The sequence below is a fragment of the Bos grunniens genome, chromosome 7 (assembly GCF_055505025.1).
Source record: "Bos grunniens cultivar Pamir isolate PY7600 chromosome 7, Bosgru_T2T1.0, whole genome shotgun sequence".
Taxonomy (NCBI): domain Eukaryota; kingdom Metazoa; phylum Chordata; class Mammalia; order Artiodactyla; family Bovidae; genus Bos; species Bos grunniens.
The window spans coordinates 19,047,140-19,060,406 of record NC_141171.1 but is presented as its reverse complement, the minus strand read 5'-3'; the positions used below and the strand labels follow the sequence as shown (position 1 = coordinate 19,060,406).

Genomic DNA, 13,267 nt, shown 5'->3' with positions numbered 1-13,267 from the left:
GGGCTAAGATTCTGTGCTCCCAATGCAGGGGGCCCGGGTGTGATCCCTGATGGGGGAACTACATCCCACATGCAGCATGTAAGAGTTCACGAGCTGCAACTAAGAGTTTACATGCCACAACAAAGATCCAGCACAGCCAAATAAATACATCAGAAAAAACAAAAAGAGTAGGGTGTTGAAGGTTCCATCTAGCTGGAGCTGAATGGGGCTGGACCGCACCGAGTCTGGGTGTCCTCTTGAACAACCCCCACACTTCACTCTGTTCCTCCCTCCTGGCGCACCCTCCCGCCCTCCCCCGAACCACGGGCTCAAGAACTCTGAAAGGATGCTCTGAGGGCAAAGGGGTCAGTGACAGGCTTGTACCTGCTCCTTTGGTCACTACCACCTTGGGTTTGCTGCGAGCGCCATCGCCTTTCATGGTGTAGGCGGCTACCGTGATGGAATAGGCAGTCTCAGGCTGCAGGTTTGTGATGACCATCTCCTGCGGGCAGGGATGGCGATCAGTGATGCAACCTAGGCTGCCCACCCTCCTCCCCGTGCTAGAGACAAGCCAGGCGGACGCAGGGCCCAGTCTGTGGGCAGAGACGTGCACCCGAGCTCATGCCACAGACCTCAACACGTAGCATGTTCATGCTGAGATGGGCACACGTGGCCTCATGACACCTGTCATGGCCCACCGGGACCAGTGCAATGCCCACCCTTCTGCCCTGGTCCCCAGCTACCACGCTTTCCCACCCAATCTGTCCTCCCCGCAGTGGCCTCCAGAGGGTGTGTGTGAGCACCTGACCACAGACCTCCAGGACTCCCAGTTCCCTAGGGGCAAAAGCCCAAGTCCCTCCCACTGCTTGCTGCCCACAAAGCCCTGACTGAGCTGCCCTGTCCTCTCCCTTGCTCACTCTGCTCTAGTCATACGGGCTCCCTGGCTATTCCTCCTACACACCTGACACGGCCCTGCCCCGAGGCCTTTGCACTGGCTGTCCCCCCTGCCTCCACTATGTCCCTTGGAGTGCTGGAGATTCCTTACAACAGCTCTCAAAAGCCAACAGTCAGACCTTCAGAAAATCTGCAGGCCAGTTCTTAAAACACAGTGATGATGGAAAATGAATTATAGAGGCTTCCCTGTTGGCTCAGTGGTAAAGAATCTGCCTGCCAATGCAGGAGACACAGGTTCAATCCCTGGTCAGGGAAGATCCTACATACGGTGGAGCAACTAAGCCCATGCACCACAGCTACTAAAAGCCTGTGCTCTAGAGCCTAGGAACTACAACCACTGAGCCCACGTGCCGCAGCTACTGAAGCCTGAGCGCCCCAGAGCCTACGCTCTGCAACAGGAAAAGCCACTGTAACCAGAAGCCCAAGCTCACTGCAACAGGAGAAAAGCCTGCACGGCAACGAAGACCCAGAAACAACAAATTTTTTAAAAATCTATAAAACATGAAGTTATATAAATGTACGATCAAATAAATAGTAAAAACAAAGAGAGTAAATACTCAAAACCCATTCCTCCTTAATTATTTTATTGTGATAACTAATACTTATGCCTGATTCAAGGTTATTCTTTTTTTAAATTATATCTGAAATTGTAACAAGTTTGCAGTAGTATACATATTTTTATACATTTTTTTTTTCCATTTTCTTTTCTACTATGGTCCAGGAGCCACTCAGGTAAGAGGGCCAGAGGAGACCTCCAGGGTCCTCAGCTGCTGCTGCTGCTAAGTCACTTCAGTCGTGTCCAACTCTGTACGACCCCATAGAGGGCAGCCCACCAGGCTCCCCCGTCCCTAGGATTCTCCAGGCAAGAGTACTGGAGTGGGGTGCCATTGCCTTCTCCGGGTCCTCAGCAGGTGCCGATTTACCTGATGCAAAACTGAGGCTACAAGCTCCAAGAGGTAATGATACCACAGGATACTTAATAGTTGCCTGTGCTACACATTATGACCCTGTTGTTCACCCACATTCCATCTCTCATACCTGTGTAACAGAAATACTATACAATGATGAGCTACTGCAAACCTGGCTGGTAGCTTGAAATTGACGTGGTGCGAGTGTTTACACCATGGAGAAGGGCAAATGCCACACCAGTCAGGACTGTGTCCACCTGCCCACCTGCCTGGACAGCTGACCGTTCAAGCCTTTACACCACTGTCTACACCCTGTCCCCACCAGAGCTGTAACTAGACGTGCATTTGTGCGTGTTCCAAGTAATATCCCTCTCCCCTGGACCATGACCCCCCAGGAAGGTGGGCTCAGGGCTGTCCTGGTCACCGCTGTGTCCATGGCACCTAGCACAGATCTACATTAGAGTAAGTGTTCAGTTAATCACTGCTCCTTTAGTGACTGACAGAGCACCCTGACCTCCCCCACAGGCACACGTATGCCCATATTTCCATACATGCACACCCACCAACACGTCAGGCATGCCTGGGAGCTGTGGAGTGGCCCCAGGAGCACAAGGAGAGGGGCCGGGAAGCACGAACAGGGGGTCTCCTGCCCCTGAGCCTCAGACATTGTCCTTCCCAGGGTCTTCACGGATTGGAGGGGCTAACCTGGAGCCACGTGGGAACGTCCCCCCAAAACTGGGATGGGGGGTGGGGAGTACAAGGCAGAGCCACTGGAATGGGTGAAGCTGTGTCAATCTAACATTGGGCTTGGGGCTCTAAGAAGAGCCTGTAGCCCCCATCTTAGGAGCAGAAAGACAGCCCAGAAAGAGGCAGTGATTCGCCTAGAGCCACAGAGTCATCCTGACTCTGGTTCAGGGCCTCCGGAGAAAGCTTGAAAGGGTAGAAACAGTTGTTCTACAGGCCTCTTGTCCCACCTGGGGCCCAAGGACCACTCCCCCAACACTCCAGAGCCAAAATGATGGGGAGGGGCACTTTGGTCTGAGAGAAATTTCAAGGTCAGGGAAGGCTGAGCCAAGTGATAAAAGTCAGGCTAGGCGGGAAAGTAACTGTTCCAACTTCCCAGGCCTGGGTCCATTAAGGGAGGCTGTAAGGTGGAGGAGGGTGGGCAACGCTGTGGAAACAGTTGCAAGGAAGATGTGTGGGAGACCACAGCGGGGAGCTAGCCTAGGGGACGGGGGTGGGGAGGCCAAAGGCCAGCGGAGTCCAGTGGTCACTCAGGTAAGAAGGCTAACAGATACCTCGGGGTCCCCAGCAGGTGTCCATTTATCTGATGCAAAACCGAGGCTGTACGCTCCAAGGGGTAAACGGTGTGCATCGGGGGCCCAGGGGAGGAGACCCTTTTACAAGGGGCGTGCAGGGAGGTGTGGACTCACAGCACTGACAGTGGCTGGGGGTGCACTACTTACATATTCAGCCGTGTCGTCCATCTCCCACTGAGCGGGGAGGAGGCGGCAGGAGAGAGAGGAGGAGGTGAGCGAGGTAGCCAGATTGAGAAAGAGAGAAGCAGCGAGAGGGCAGGAGCGCAAGGACCCTGCCCGGCCCCGCCCCGCCCCCAGGCCCCGCCCGGAGCCCCGCCCACCTGGGCGTCGGCCAGCATGATGTCCTTGATGCGCGGCGGCCCTCGGGCCTCTGCGCCCTCCATGCGCACGTAGTGGACCTGGTAGCCGCGGATCTGGCCGTGCTGGCGGCCGGGCGCTGGCGAGCGCCACAGCACGCGAATGGCCGTGGCGTTGAGCGCCTCCGCCTCCACCTTCCGCGGCGGCGCGCTGGGCACTGGCGGGAGGAGGGGAGGGGGGGCGGGCGGGGCCGTTACTGGGGTGCCCAGCCCCGCCCCGGGCAGCACCACTGCCCGATGCCAGGGTGACGAGTGACTGCCGGTTAATCGGGCGCTCTGAGCGCTCCCCACTGGCGAGGGAATACCTCCCGCACACCTCCCACAGCCCGGGGAGCGAGCCCTGATGGTGCACCCCCTTTACAGATTGGCAACTGCGGCTCCCAGAGTCTAGACCACGTGCCTAGGGCCACCATGACCGGGTCCTGCATGCCCCGTCCTAAGAGCTTTACCCACACTGACTCCACCCTCGGATCACTCCTGCCAGATCAGGGCTCTTGTGCTCACTTTACAGATGGGGAAACTGAGGCACAGAGTTGACTCCAGGATAGCAGGGTTGTTAAGAGAGGATGCCCGGGTGGGAGCCCAGGCAGTTCAGCTGCAGGCTCCCTTACACTCCAGGGTGCAGCCAGCCCACTCCACACTGGGGCACCCTCTCAGCCAGCCCCCAAGCTCAGAGCTCTCGCCATTCACCTTGCCCCTGACCCCAAGATCTGGCATGAAGAATGGCTTCATCTCTTCCCCATGCTTAGGACAAAATGTGGGGCTGCCAACCAAACCTTCCAGGCCAATGGCCCAGAAAGCAACTGGTCTTGGTTTCCTGCAGTTTTACTGGGGGAGCTGCCTGCTTCATTTCCCCCCATGAACCTCAGCGTCTACTATGTGACTAGCACCTTACAACTTTCTAGTGTGGCAGCAGTGGGGATATTTACACCACAGAAACTGGCCAGCACTGCAAATCTGTCTCCAAGCCTAGGGAGCTGGTGGTTAATCATTCTCAGCATGCCATCTCCTGACTTTCTAGGTCGGATGGCTCAGACCCAAGGAGCTCCACATCCTGGGTTATCTCAAGAGTCTAAAAACAGGGTTTCTGGGGTCCCACGGACCTCTTAATTTTCCCACCAGCGTTGCTTGCTGTTTCTTACACTCCACTGCCATGGTTTCCACCACCAGACCAAAATACAGGACACTGCCCGCTTCATGTTCCAGGCCCAAGGCTCAAAGAAAATGCAGCCCAGAAGGCCCAGTACGGAGAATTCCAAGCTCAAGCAGCCTGGGACGACTTCTTATGGAGCCCTCTCCTGCCTGTTTTGTACCTTCTGACCACCAGCCAGCCCAGTTCTCCAGGGGCGGAAGGCTCTGCAGCGGGGGGCCGGGCTGGGGCCTGGGGGTCGCGGGCCGGGGTCGGTGCTTACCGTCCTCGTCGGTGCGGACGACCACGGGCGAGCTCTCAGGCCCTGGTCCCACCTCTGTGTGAGCGACGGCCGTGATGCGGTACTCCGTCCACTTGTCCAACGCCTCCAGCAGGATCTGGGTGGTGGTCGGGGGGATGCCGTTCACCTCCTTGGGTTGCGGGTCCTCCGAGCCCAGCGGTCGGTAGCGGACGCTATAGCTCACCAGGGCCCCGTTGTGCGTGTCCGGCGGCGGCGGGCGCCAACTTACCAAAATGGCCGTGGAGCGCGTGCTGACACACTTAACATCTTGAGGGGGGGCTGACGGTTCTATTGGGGGGGGGGGAGAACGTGGGGGGCGGGGAAGGGAGGCGGGATGGGCGGGGAGGGGGTGGGGAAACAAAAGATGGGAAAGAGAAAATAAAAAAGAAGATGATAACAAACAAAACAGAACCAAACCAAAGAAAAAAGTCGAACCCAAAAGAAGTGGGTGTCAACCAAAGGTGAGATGGGCGGGTGGGCGGGGCCGGGCGCGGGGAGGGCTGGCCAAGAAGGCTGCGTCCAGCATACAGGGCTGTGCCTGGCACACAGTAGGTCTTAGGGACAGGGGAACCACAGTCCCCACAGAGCACACACATGTGCAGTGCAGTAGGCCAAGGGGAACAGCAGGGAAAGTCCTATTTACTGGGCACCTACTATGTGCCAGGCGTGGTGACAACTGACACAGCAGTTTGCGCCATTTATTGGGCACCAACTATCTGCCGGTCACAAAATAACAGCAACTCTGTACTTATTCATTCAACACCTACTGTGTGCCAGGGAAAGCACCAGGGATGGAATGACAGTTAAGGTACTTATCTATTGAAGGCCTACTGTGTGCTGAGGACTGTGCCAGTGGAAAAACAATAAAAGCTTCATTAAGTGGGCACTTACTATGTGCCAGGCACAGTGCCAAGGGCTTTGCAGAGTAACAGTAAGAACATCTATTTACTGAGCCCCTGCTACACGCTAGGTACAATGTCAAGGGCTTTGCAGAGTTAAAAGTAAGTGTTCTTATTTACTCAACACCTACTGTATGCCAGGCATAGCACAGGGATAGAATAACAGTAAATGTATGTATCTACTTAGCACCCACTGTGTGCTGAGCACTGTGACAAAGGAATAGCAATAAAAGCTTCATCTACTGGGCACTATGTGCCAGCTGCCATGCCAGGTACCAAAGCTTTATAGCCCTGTTAATTCAGTCACTATATGTCAGGGCTTCCCAGGTGGTGCTAGTGGTAGAGAACCTGCCTGCCAATACAGGAGACATGAGACGCGGGTTCTCTCCCTGGGTCGGGCACATCCCCTGGGGGATGGCATGGCAACCCACTCCAGGATTCTTGCTGGGAAAATCCGGCAAGAGGACCCTGATGGGCTACAGTCCAGGGGGTCGCAAAGAGTCGAACCTGACTGAGACTTAGCACGCTCACAGTACATTCCAGGTACAGTGCCAAGGGTTTCACCAAACAACAGTTAAAACATGTACTTATTGAACTCCTACTATGTGCCAAGCACCACACCAAGGGCTTTACAGAATAAAAGTAAAATGTTTATTGCACACCTGCTGTGTACCAGGTACCGTGCCTGATGAAGAGCAAAAGCTCCACTTACTTATATGCTGGGCACAGCACCAATGATGGAATAACAGTTAACAATAGTTTACTGAACACCTACTACGTGCCCAGGGAACAGCAGTAAAAGCCCCACTTACTGGGCACCTACTATGTGCTAGGAGTGTCTCTAAAAGCTTCATAGGTTAATAATAGGAGGATCCATTTACTGAAAACCTGTACTGCCAGAAACCCTGGAGGGCACCCCAATGGTTACTCCTTGGCCTCACTTGCAAAGAAAACAATGCCTGAATCTTCAGTACCTACTGTGTGCCAGGTAGCATGCCAGGGGATATACAGAGTAATAATAAAAGTCCCTGTGTATTAGATGCCTACTCTGATGGCCCGGGGGCTAGAGCTTTATAGGTAACACAGCTCATATTTAGCATTTACTGTGTGCCATATTTAGCACCTACTGTATGCCAAATTTTTAATAACTCATGGTTCTTCTGAGCCCCTACTGTGCACCCGATGCTACCCTAAGCCCATTACTGATCAACAGTATGTCTCATTTATTGAGCACCTACTGTAGGCTGGTCTTTTAACAGCCCTCTGATGATAAATGTAGCCGTTGCCATTTAGGCAGTGCCTACTGCATGCCAGGCCCTGTGCTAAGGCCTTTACGGAAAAAGAAAAAGTTTCCACGTATTAGTACCTACTATGTGCTAGGTACTGTATGAAGGGCCTTGTAGAACATTCATAGTTCTCATCTCTTAGGCACCTACTATGTGTCAGGCCCTGTTACTACTGGATAACAGTATAATCTCCACAATTTAAACACCTACTATGTGTCAAGCACTGTGTTGATGGCCCTATATAAAGATGGTATAGTTCTAATTTATTGAAGACCTACTGTTTACACACACAGAGCCAAGAACCTTGCAGAGCTCTTCACGTGTGTGACAAAAACTGCCCGACACCATGCTAGGTCTTTCCAGACTGACAGTAGCTTCCATCTGACCACCTACTATGTGCCCAGCACCAGGCCATTTATCGAGCACATATGGATGCCAGCCATTGGGCCAAGGGTTTTGCAAAGTGATCATCCTAGCCCCCATGTTTCGAGGACCTACTGTGTGCCTGGGACCAGGTTGAGCCTGTAACAAACTATTAATAGTCTCCATTCATGGAGTGCCAACTCTGGGCCCAGCACCTTGTCAATCCATATTTAGACTGAAAACAGCTGCTGCATTTATGGAGCACCTACTGTGTGCCAGGCAGCTTGTTAAGGGCTTTGATAAACAACAGAGATACTTCTCATGCATTAAGCACCAACTGTGTGTGTTCAGGGCTTTATAGAATATCAGTAATAGTCTCCACGTGCTGAGCACCCACTAGGGGCCAGGCCCTGTGTTAAAACCATTACTAATAATAAACCTCACATTCTAAGCATCTTCTGCACGCCCAGCAGTCTAGGCCTTTTACAGACTCAAAATGTGGCCCACTGATTGTGCCTCATTTAATTCTCACAACTCCTTAGGCGGCCAGAAGTAGCCCCCCTCCACTCCCACCCTACGTTCCTGGGAAATGGGTTTCAAAGCCCACTGGGCTGCCTGGTATTATTGTTGATTGTGTACCCACTGGGTGCCAGGCCCTATTTTACAGGTGAGGAAACTGAGGGCCAGAAAAGGCAAGTGGCCTGCCCTTAGGGCATGTGGTAAGAGCCAGGACTTGAAAACAGGCTCAGCAGCTGTCCACAGGCTGTTTTGGTTGCAGCTGGGAATTCAGAACTCAGCCAGTGTGTTTATCAGCTCAGGCCAGTTAAGGATGCCTGGAGTCACACCCCCTCAAATGCCCATGACTCGAGTCTGCCTCCCATCCTGGGCAGCTCAGAGAGGTCACTGGCTTGAGGTCATAGAACCTTCACCAGCCCCAACTATTCATCATGTGTGTTTATAGACCACTTACTCTGTGCATACCCCCTGCCAAGATCTGGGACACAGAGATGAATCAGAGGCCTCTGTCCTCAAAGCCATCAATCAGGCCACCTGAGACCCCAGAGGCCACTCAAATGACTTATTGCAGCCAGAATGACTCTCTGGACTCACTTAAAGAGAAACACTGGAGTTCCTTCTTGCAGAGCTAGACCCTTGGGGGCCCCTCCCCCCAATTTCTTGACCAGCCACCCCAACCAAAAGTGCCCAGGGGAGCAGGGAGTCAGGCAGGAGCAGAAAAAACAACTGAGAAATGTGCTGGAAGGAATGGATTCGCTGAGAAAGAGGGAGGAAAAACAAAACCAAAACCGTAACGAAAGAAGAAACAACCATGATGGTGGTGGTGATGAGAAAAACCATAATAAAAGAAAGAAAGACGCCTTCCAGAAAACTCCCAGTCTGGTTACCTACCTTCCACTCTTCAACTGCTAACTTACAAGACTTTCTTACGAGGGAGGGAATGGCGGAGTGCTGACCTACAAGGCCAGACCGAGCTCTGGGTGGGTCTCCGGCCGCAAGTGGGGCGTGCAGCCCTGCTCTGGCCCCAGTGTGGGCACGCTGCATTTCCAGGCTGGTGCTGACAAGGCGGGAAGGTGGGACGGTGTCTGGGGAGACCCACGGCTGAGTGGTCTGGCCTCCACCTACCCTTGAGTTCAGCCTAAGAAGCCCGCACTCCCCGCGGAGGGGGGGGCATACGCCTGGCCCTGCGTCTTGGCTGCCAGTTCTCTTGCGCCCCAACCGTCTTGGGGTGCAAAGTGGGGAGTCCCTTCTCCCCCACTCCCTGCCCTGGGCCGCCCCGGAGGTTTGTGTGGATGGGCCAAACCGCTTTCTTGACGACCTTGGCGGCCGCCTCCTTCACAATCCGGCCCAACCTGCGTGACTTCTCGGGAGGGGGCGGAGTGGCGTGGACGCGCACATTGGGGAGGGGCATGGTTCCGGGTCCCCGGTTCCTTGACAGGCGTGCCTCTCAGCAGTGGCAGCGAGGTGAAGAGTTTAGGGGCTGAATTTGGGCTCTGGACTGTCTGCACAGCCCAGCACACTGGCACAGGCTAGCGGGTGCACGCAGGGTGGGCCGTTTTTGTGAACTCGCTGGAGACCAGCGTGTACTCACCTTCGCGGCACCTGTGCCGGTCTCTCACGTGGCTGCCCAAGCCACAGGACACCCTCACTGATCGCCTCACGCACAAACACGCCTGTGAGTTGCGGAGCGCTCGGCTGGGCCCCAGAAGGGCAGGGAGGAGGGTAGGGGGCGGAGGAGGGGCGGGGTGCTGTCTCCGAGGAAGCCCCTGATTCCAGCGGCTCAGACTCTCTGGCCGGAGTTGCCGTCTCTCGACTGACCCGTGACCCCCTGTGCGCACACGCCTAGGGGTTGCCTGAAGGTTTGAACACCAAGGCGGCTTCCGGAACATAGGCTTGGGGTAGCTACCCCCATGACTGACTGAACAGGGGGAGGAGAAGGAGGGGGCCATGGCGGGGGCCACCTGGGCCAGACTGAGCAGAGAGGAGGGAGCAGAGGGAGGAGGGGGAGGCAGGGAGGCGGCGGGAGGAGGGGCCGGACTCGGCCCTGAGCTCAGCAGGTGGGGAGGGGGTGCGGAGTGTGGCAGGGGCCACGGTGTGGCCCAGAGCCAGCTGCAGTGTTCTGTCCAAAAGGTGACTTTCTGTGACAGGGAGGCCGGGCGGGCACAGCAAAGAACTCCAGGAATTCGAGAACCCTATATTTTGGATAGCCTTGCACTCCCCCCAGGACCAGGCATCAGTTCTGACTGCCCCCACCCCAGCCCCCGCCAATGGGGACCCCTGTTCGGGGGCCAAGAAGGGCAATTTGGGGAGGTGGGGTCTTCTCTGCATCCTCTGCTCTCTGGCAAGGATGGGGTGCATGCTGCGACTGTCTCATGGACCCCTCCAAACGCCTGTGAAATGGGTGCAACGTGGCCATTATTCCACAAGCCCCAAACCCAGGAGAGGCAGGGGAGAGAGAAGGTGCCATCAGTCAAACTGGCCATGGCTGTCCCCAGGGGAGATGGAGAAACTGAGGCCTGCGGGGTCCACGAGTGAGCCCCTCACTGCAGCGGCGGGCGAAGTGGGGCTCAGCGAGGATTCTCGTGCGCCCGAGGCGGAGGAGCGAGGTGGGATGGGCCAAAGCGCCTCCCACCCTTGGGCAGGCCCCGCCCGGGTCAGTGCACAGGCGCCGGCCAGGTCCCCCCCGCAGGTCAGGGCGGGGTCCAAGAGACACCTACTGGACTGCAGCGTGCGCTGCCGCACCACCGAGGTGAAGGCGCCCAGGCCCTGTGGGGAGCGCGCCGCCAGGCGAAAGGCGTACTCCGTGTTGGGTTTCAGGTCATCCACCACGAAGGCCGTGGCCGGGTCGAAGGTCCTCGCGACCTGGGGGAGGGGCGAGGAGAGAGACCCGGATGGGGAGAGAGACAGACAGAGACAGACAGGCAGACAGACACATCAGGGAGAGAGACAGACACAGACCGAGAGTGATGGAGATGGAGAAAAGAGAGGTGGAAAATGTAGCAAGGGACAGGGCAAAGAGAAGGAGGAAGAGAGAGATTCAGGCACCGAGTCGGCAAGACAGGAGAGCCGCCCAGAGCGGGTGCTTGGGGAGGGGAGATGGGACGAGTGCCATCCGCTCCCCAACGCCACCCACGCACCTCTCTGCCGTGGTCGCCTTCCCGGTAGAGGAGCTCGTATTTGATGATGCTCTCCTGCCGCGGGGGGCTCCAGGAGAGCCCGATGCTCGTCTCTGACTTGGCCTCAGCCCGGAAGTTCATGGGCTGGCCGGGCACTGTGGGTGAGAGGCGAGAGGGCTGGTATCATCGAGGAGAGGCTGGGGAGGGGGTCCACCAGCATAGGGTACCCAACCTTCAAGGTTCCCACACTCCCCCAAAAGAGCTCCCTAAAGCTTAGCACTGCCCTAACAAGAAGGGTTATGAGGTTCTGGATGCTCCTGGAATGTTCTCCACTGTTCTCATTTCTCTTCTTTTCCCAGGACAGCCCCCTGTGGCCTGTTGTTGTCAGCCGCCCACCCCAACTCCCCCATCCTCTCTGCTGCCAATGGGAAAACATTAAAAAAAAATCCCCTTTTCAATGCACCCCAGCATCCACCCTCTGCCCTCAATTCAACAGAAAATTGGTGGGGCCCGTAACTGAAAATATAGATCCACCCTGTGTCTGTTCTATGGCTGCAGAATTCCAAACCTCCTGTCCCTTCGCTTGAGCAGTGGTCTGACTCTTCCTGGACTCGAGGTTCCCAAGCCCAGAAACCCATGGAGAGCTGGGGCCCAGGCACCTACATGTTGCACACCCCTACCCCCCGTCCCTCGCCCGCACTGTGAGAGACCTGCCTTCAGGACTTTGGGTTAACATACTTTGTTATTTCAGTGATCCAGTGGGCAGGGATCGCTCTAGTGAGAGCAGCAAACCCAGGTTCTCAAACTCAGAGATGGATGAGGGAGGGGCATAACAAAGGAGAGGGAGGCCAGCGGAGGCCACACCCCTTTTCTCAGATACATCCCTACCAACTGTAGCCCTGTGTGTGGGCTTGCCAGATCGGCTTTTCCAAGGGTAGCCAGAAATCTGGGTTTTCAAGGACACCCTCCTGCATTGCAACACCAGCGTGAAAATACTTGAAAAAGGCCAAATAAACTCGTGGTGGCTTCCAGGTAAGATGGCCTCCTCTGTGTGCTCAGAGGCACATCACCGTATGGCTGCCTCCTACTGCCTCGTGGGGCGTGGGTCCCACATCCTTCCGTCCTCCCATCCCCCAGAAGTCGTGCATCACGCAGGCAACTCACCTCCCTGCTGAGTCTTGACCTGGATGGGGTCCGAGAGGGGCCCGTCGCCCACGGAGGTGAAGGCCAGCACGCGCACCGTGTATGTTTCGTCCTCCAGAAGGCTGCCCACGGTGGTCAGCAGGCTGTCGTCCACGTTGTGCTTCTGCCAGTTGCCCACGGGGTGCTCCGGCTCCATGGTGTAATAGATCCGGTAGCCCCGGATCAGGCCATTGGGTTCCACCGGCTCCTCCCACTGGATGATCATGGTGGTGGCACTAAGCATGCGGGCCTGCACGTTCCTCGGCGCGCTGGCAGGGGCCTGCTCGCCGGTGCGGGTGACCACCGACTCGCTGGGCGGACCCTGGCCGATAGAGTTGACGGCCGACACCCAGATCTCATACTCTGAGTTGGGGCTCAGACCACCAATGCTGTAACGTGTGGTGGTGATGTCCTCTTTGATCTGGTACGGCCCATCCTGGCTCTTGGATTTATATTCGATGACGTAGTAGGACACGGGGTCTGGGTTGCCTGAGTCCCATGTGATGGTGATGCTGGTGGCTGTGTTCTCTGTCACCACGGGAGTCCCGGGGGCTTTGGGGAGAGCTGTGGGTGGGAGGCAAGGTCACATGTCAGGCATACTGGCTGTGAACCTTCAAGGCTGTGTAACTTTTAGTCACATGACTGCCCTCTCAGAGCCATCATTTCTTTGGTGGTAATCCCTGTCTTAATGACCCCTAGCCTACCATCTATAGCAGGTATTGGCAAAGCATATGGCTTATGCATTGCTGGTGGCTGCTTCTGTGCTAAGAATTACTCAGCTCTGTCATGGTAGCCCCAAAGCTGCCACAAGCCAGCTGTGAGCAAATGGGCAGGTGTCAATAAAACTTTATTTATAAAAACAAGTGGAGGGCCAGATTCAGTCCATGGACTGTAGTCTGCTGGCCCCTGTTCCAAAGCTAGAAAAAATATCTGGGGGCACCCTCCTCTGAGTTTCACCA

At 55.8% G+C, this 13,267-nt stretch overlaps 1 protein-coding gene across 6 annotated transcripts in view; it reads right to left on the bottom strand.

Annotated features, from left to right (window-relative positions):
* The window catches only part of PTPRS (protein tyrosine phosphatase receptor type S), a 110,879-nt gene that overhangs the window by 20,172 nt on the left and 77,440 nt on the right, over positions 1-13,267 (bottom strand). For 4 of the 6 annotated variants that reach the window (XM_086410008.1, XM_086410009.1, XM_086410007.1 and 1 more), the window contains 6 exons: positions 12,291-12,872; positions 11,148-11,281; positions 10,728-10,872; positions 4,929-5,234; positions 3,481-3,674; positions 364-481 (listed from right to left, as the gene is read on the bottom strand). In XM_086410008.1, the coding sequence (XP_086266134.1) occupies positions 364-481; positions 3,481-3,674; positions 4,929-5,234; positions 10,728-10,872; positions 11,148-11,281; positions 12,291-12,872 (1,479 nt within the window). The remainder of the gene's footprint in view (positions 1-363; positions 482-3,480; positions 3,675-4,928; positions 5,235-10,727; positions 10,873-11,147; positions 11,282-12,290; positions 12,873-13,267) is intronic. The other 2 variants (XM_086410011.1, XM_086410012.1) reach the window with 1 other exon arrangement.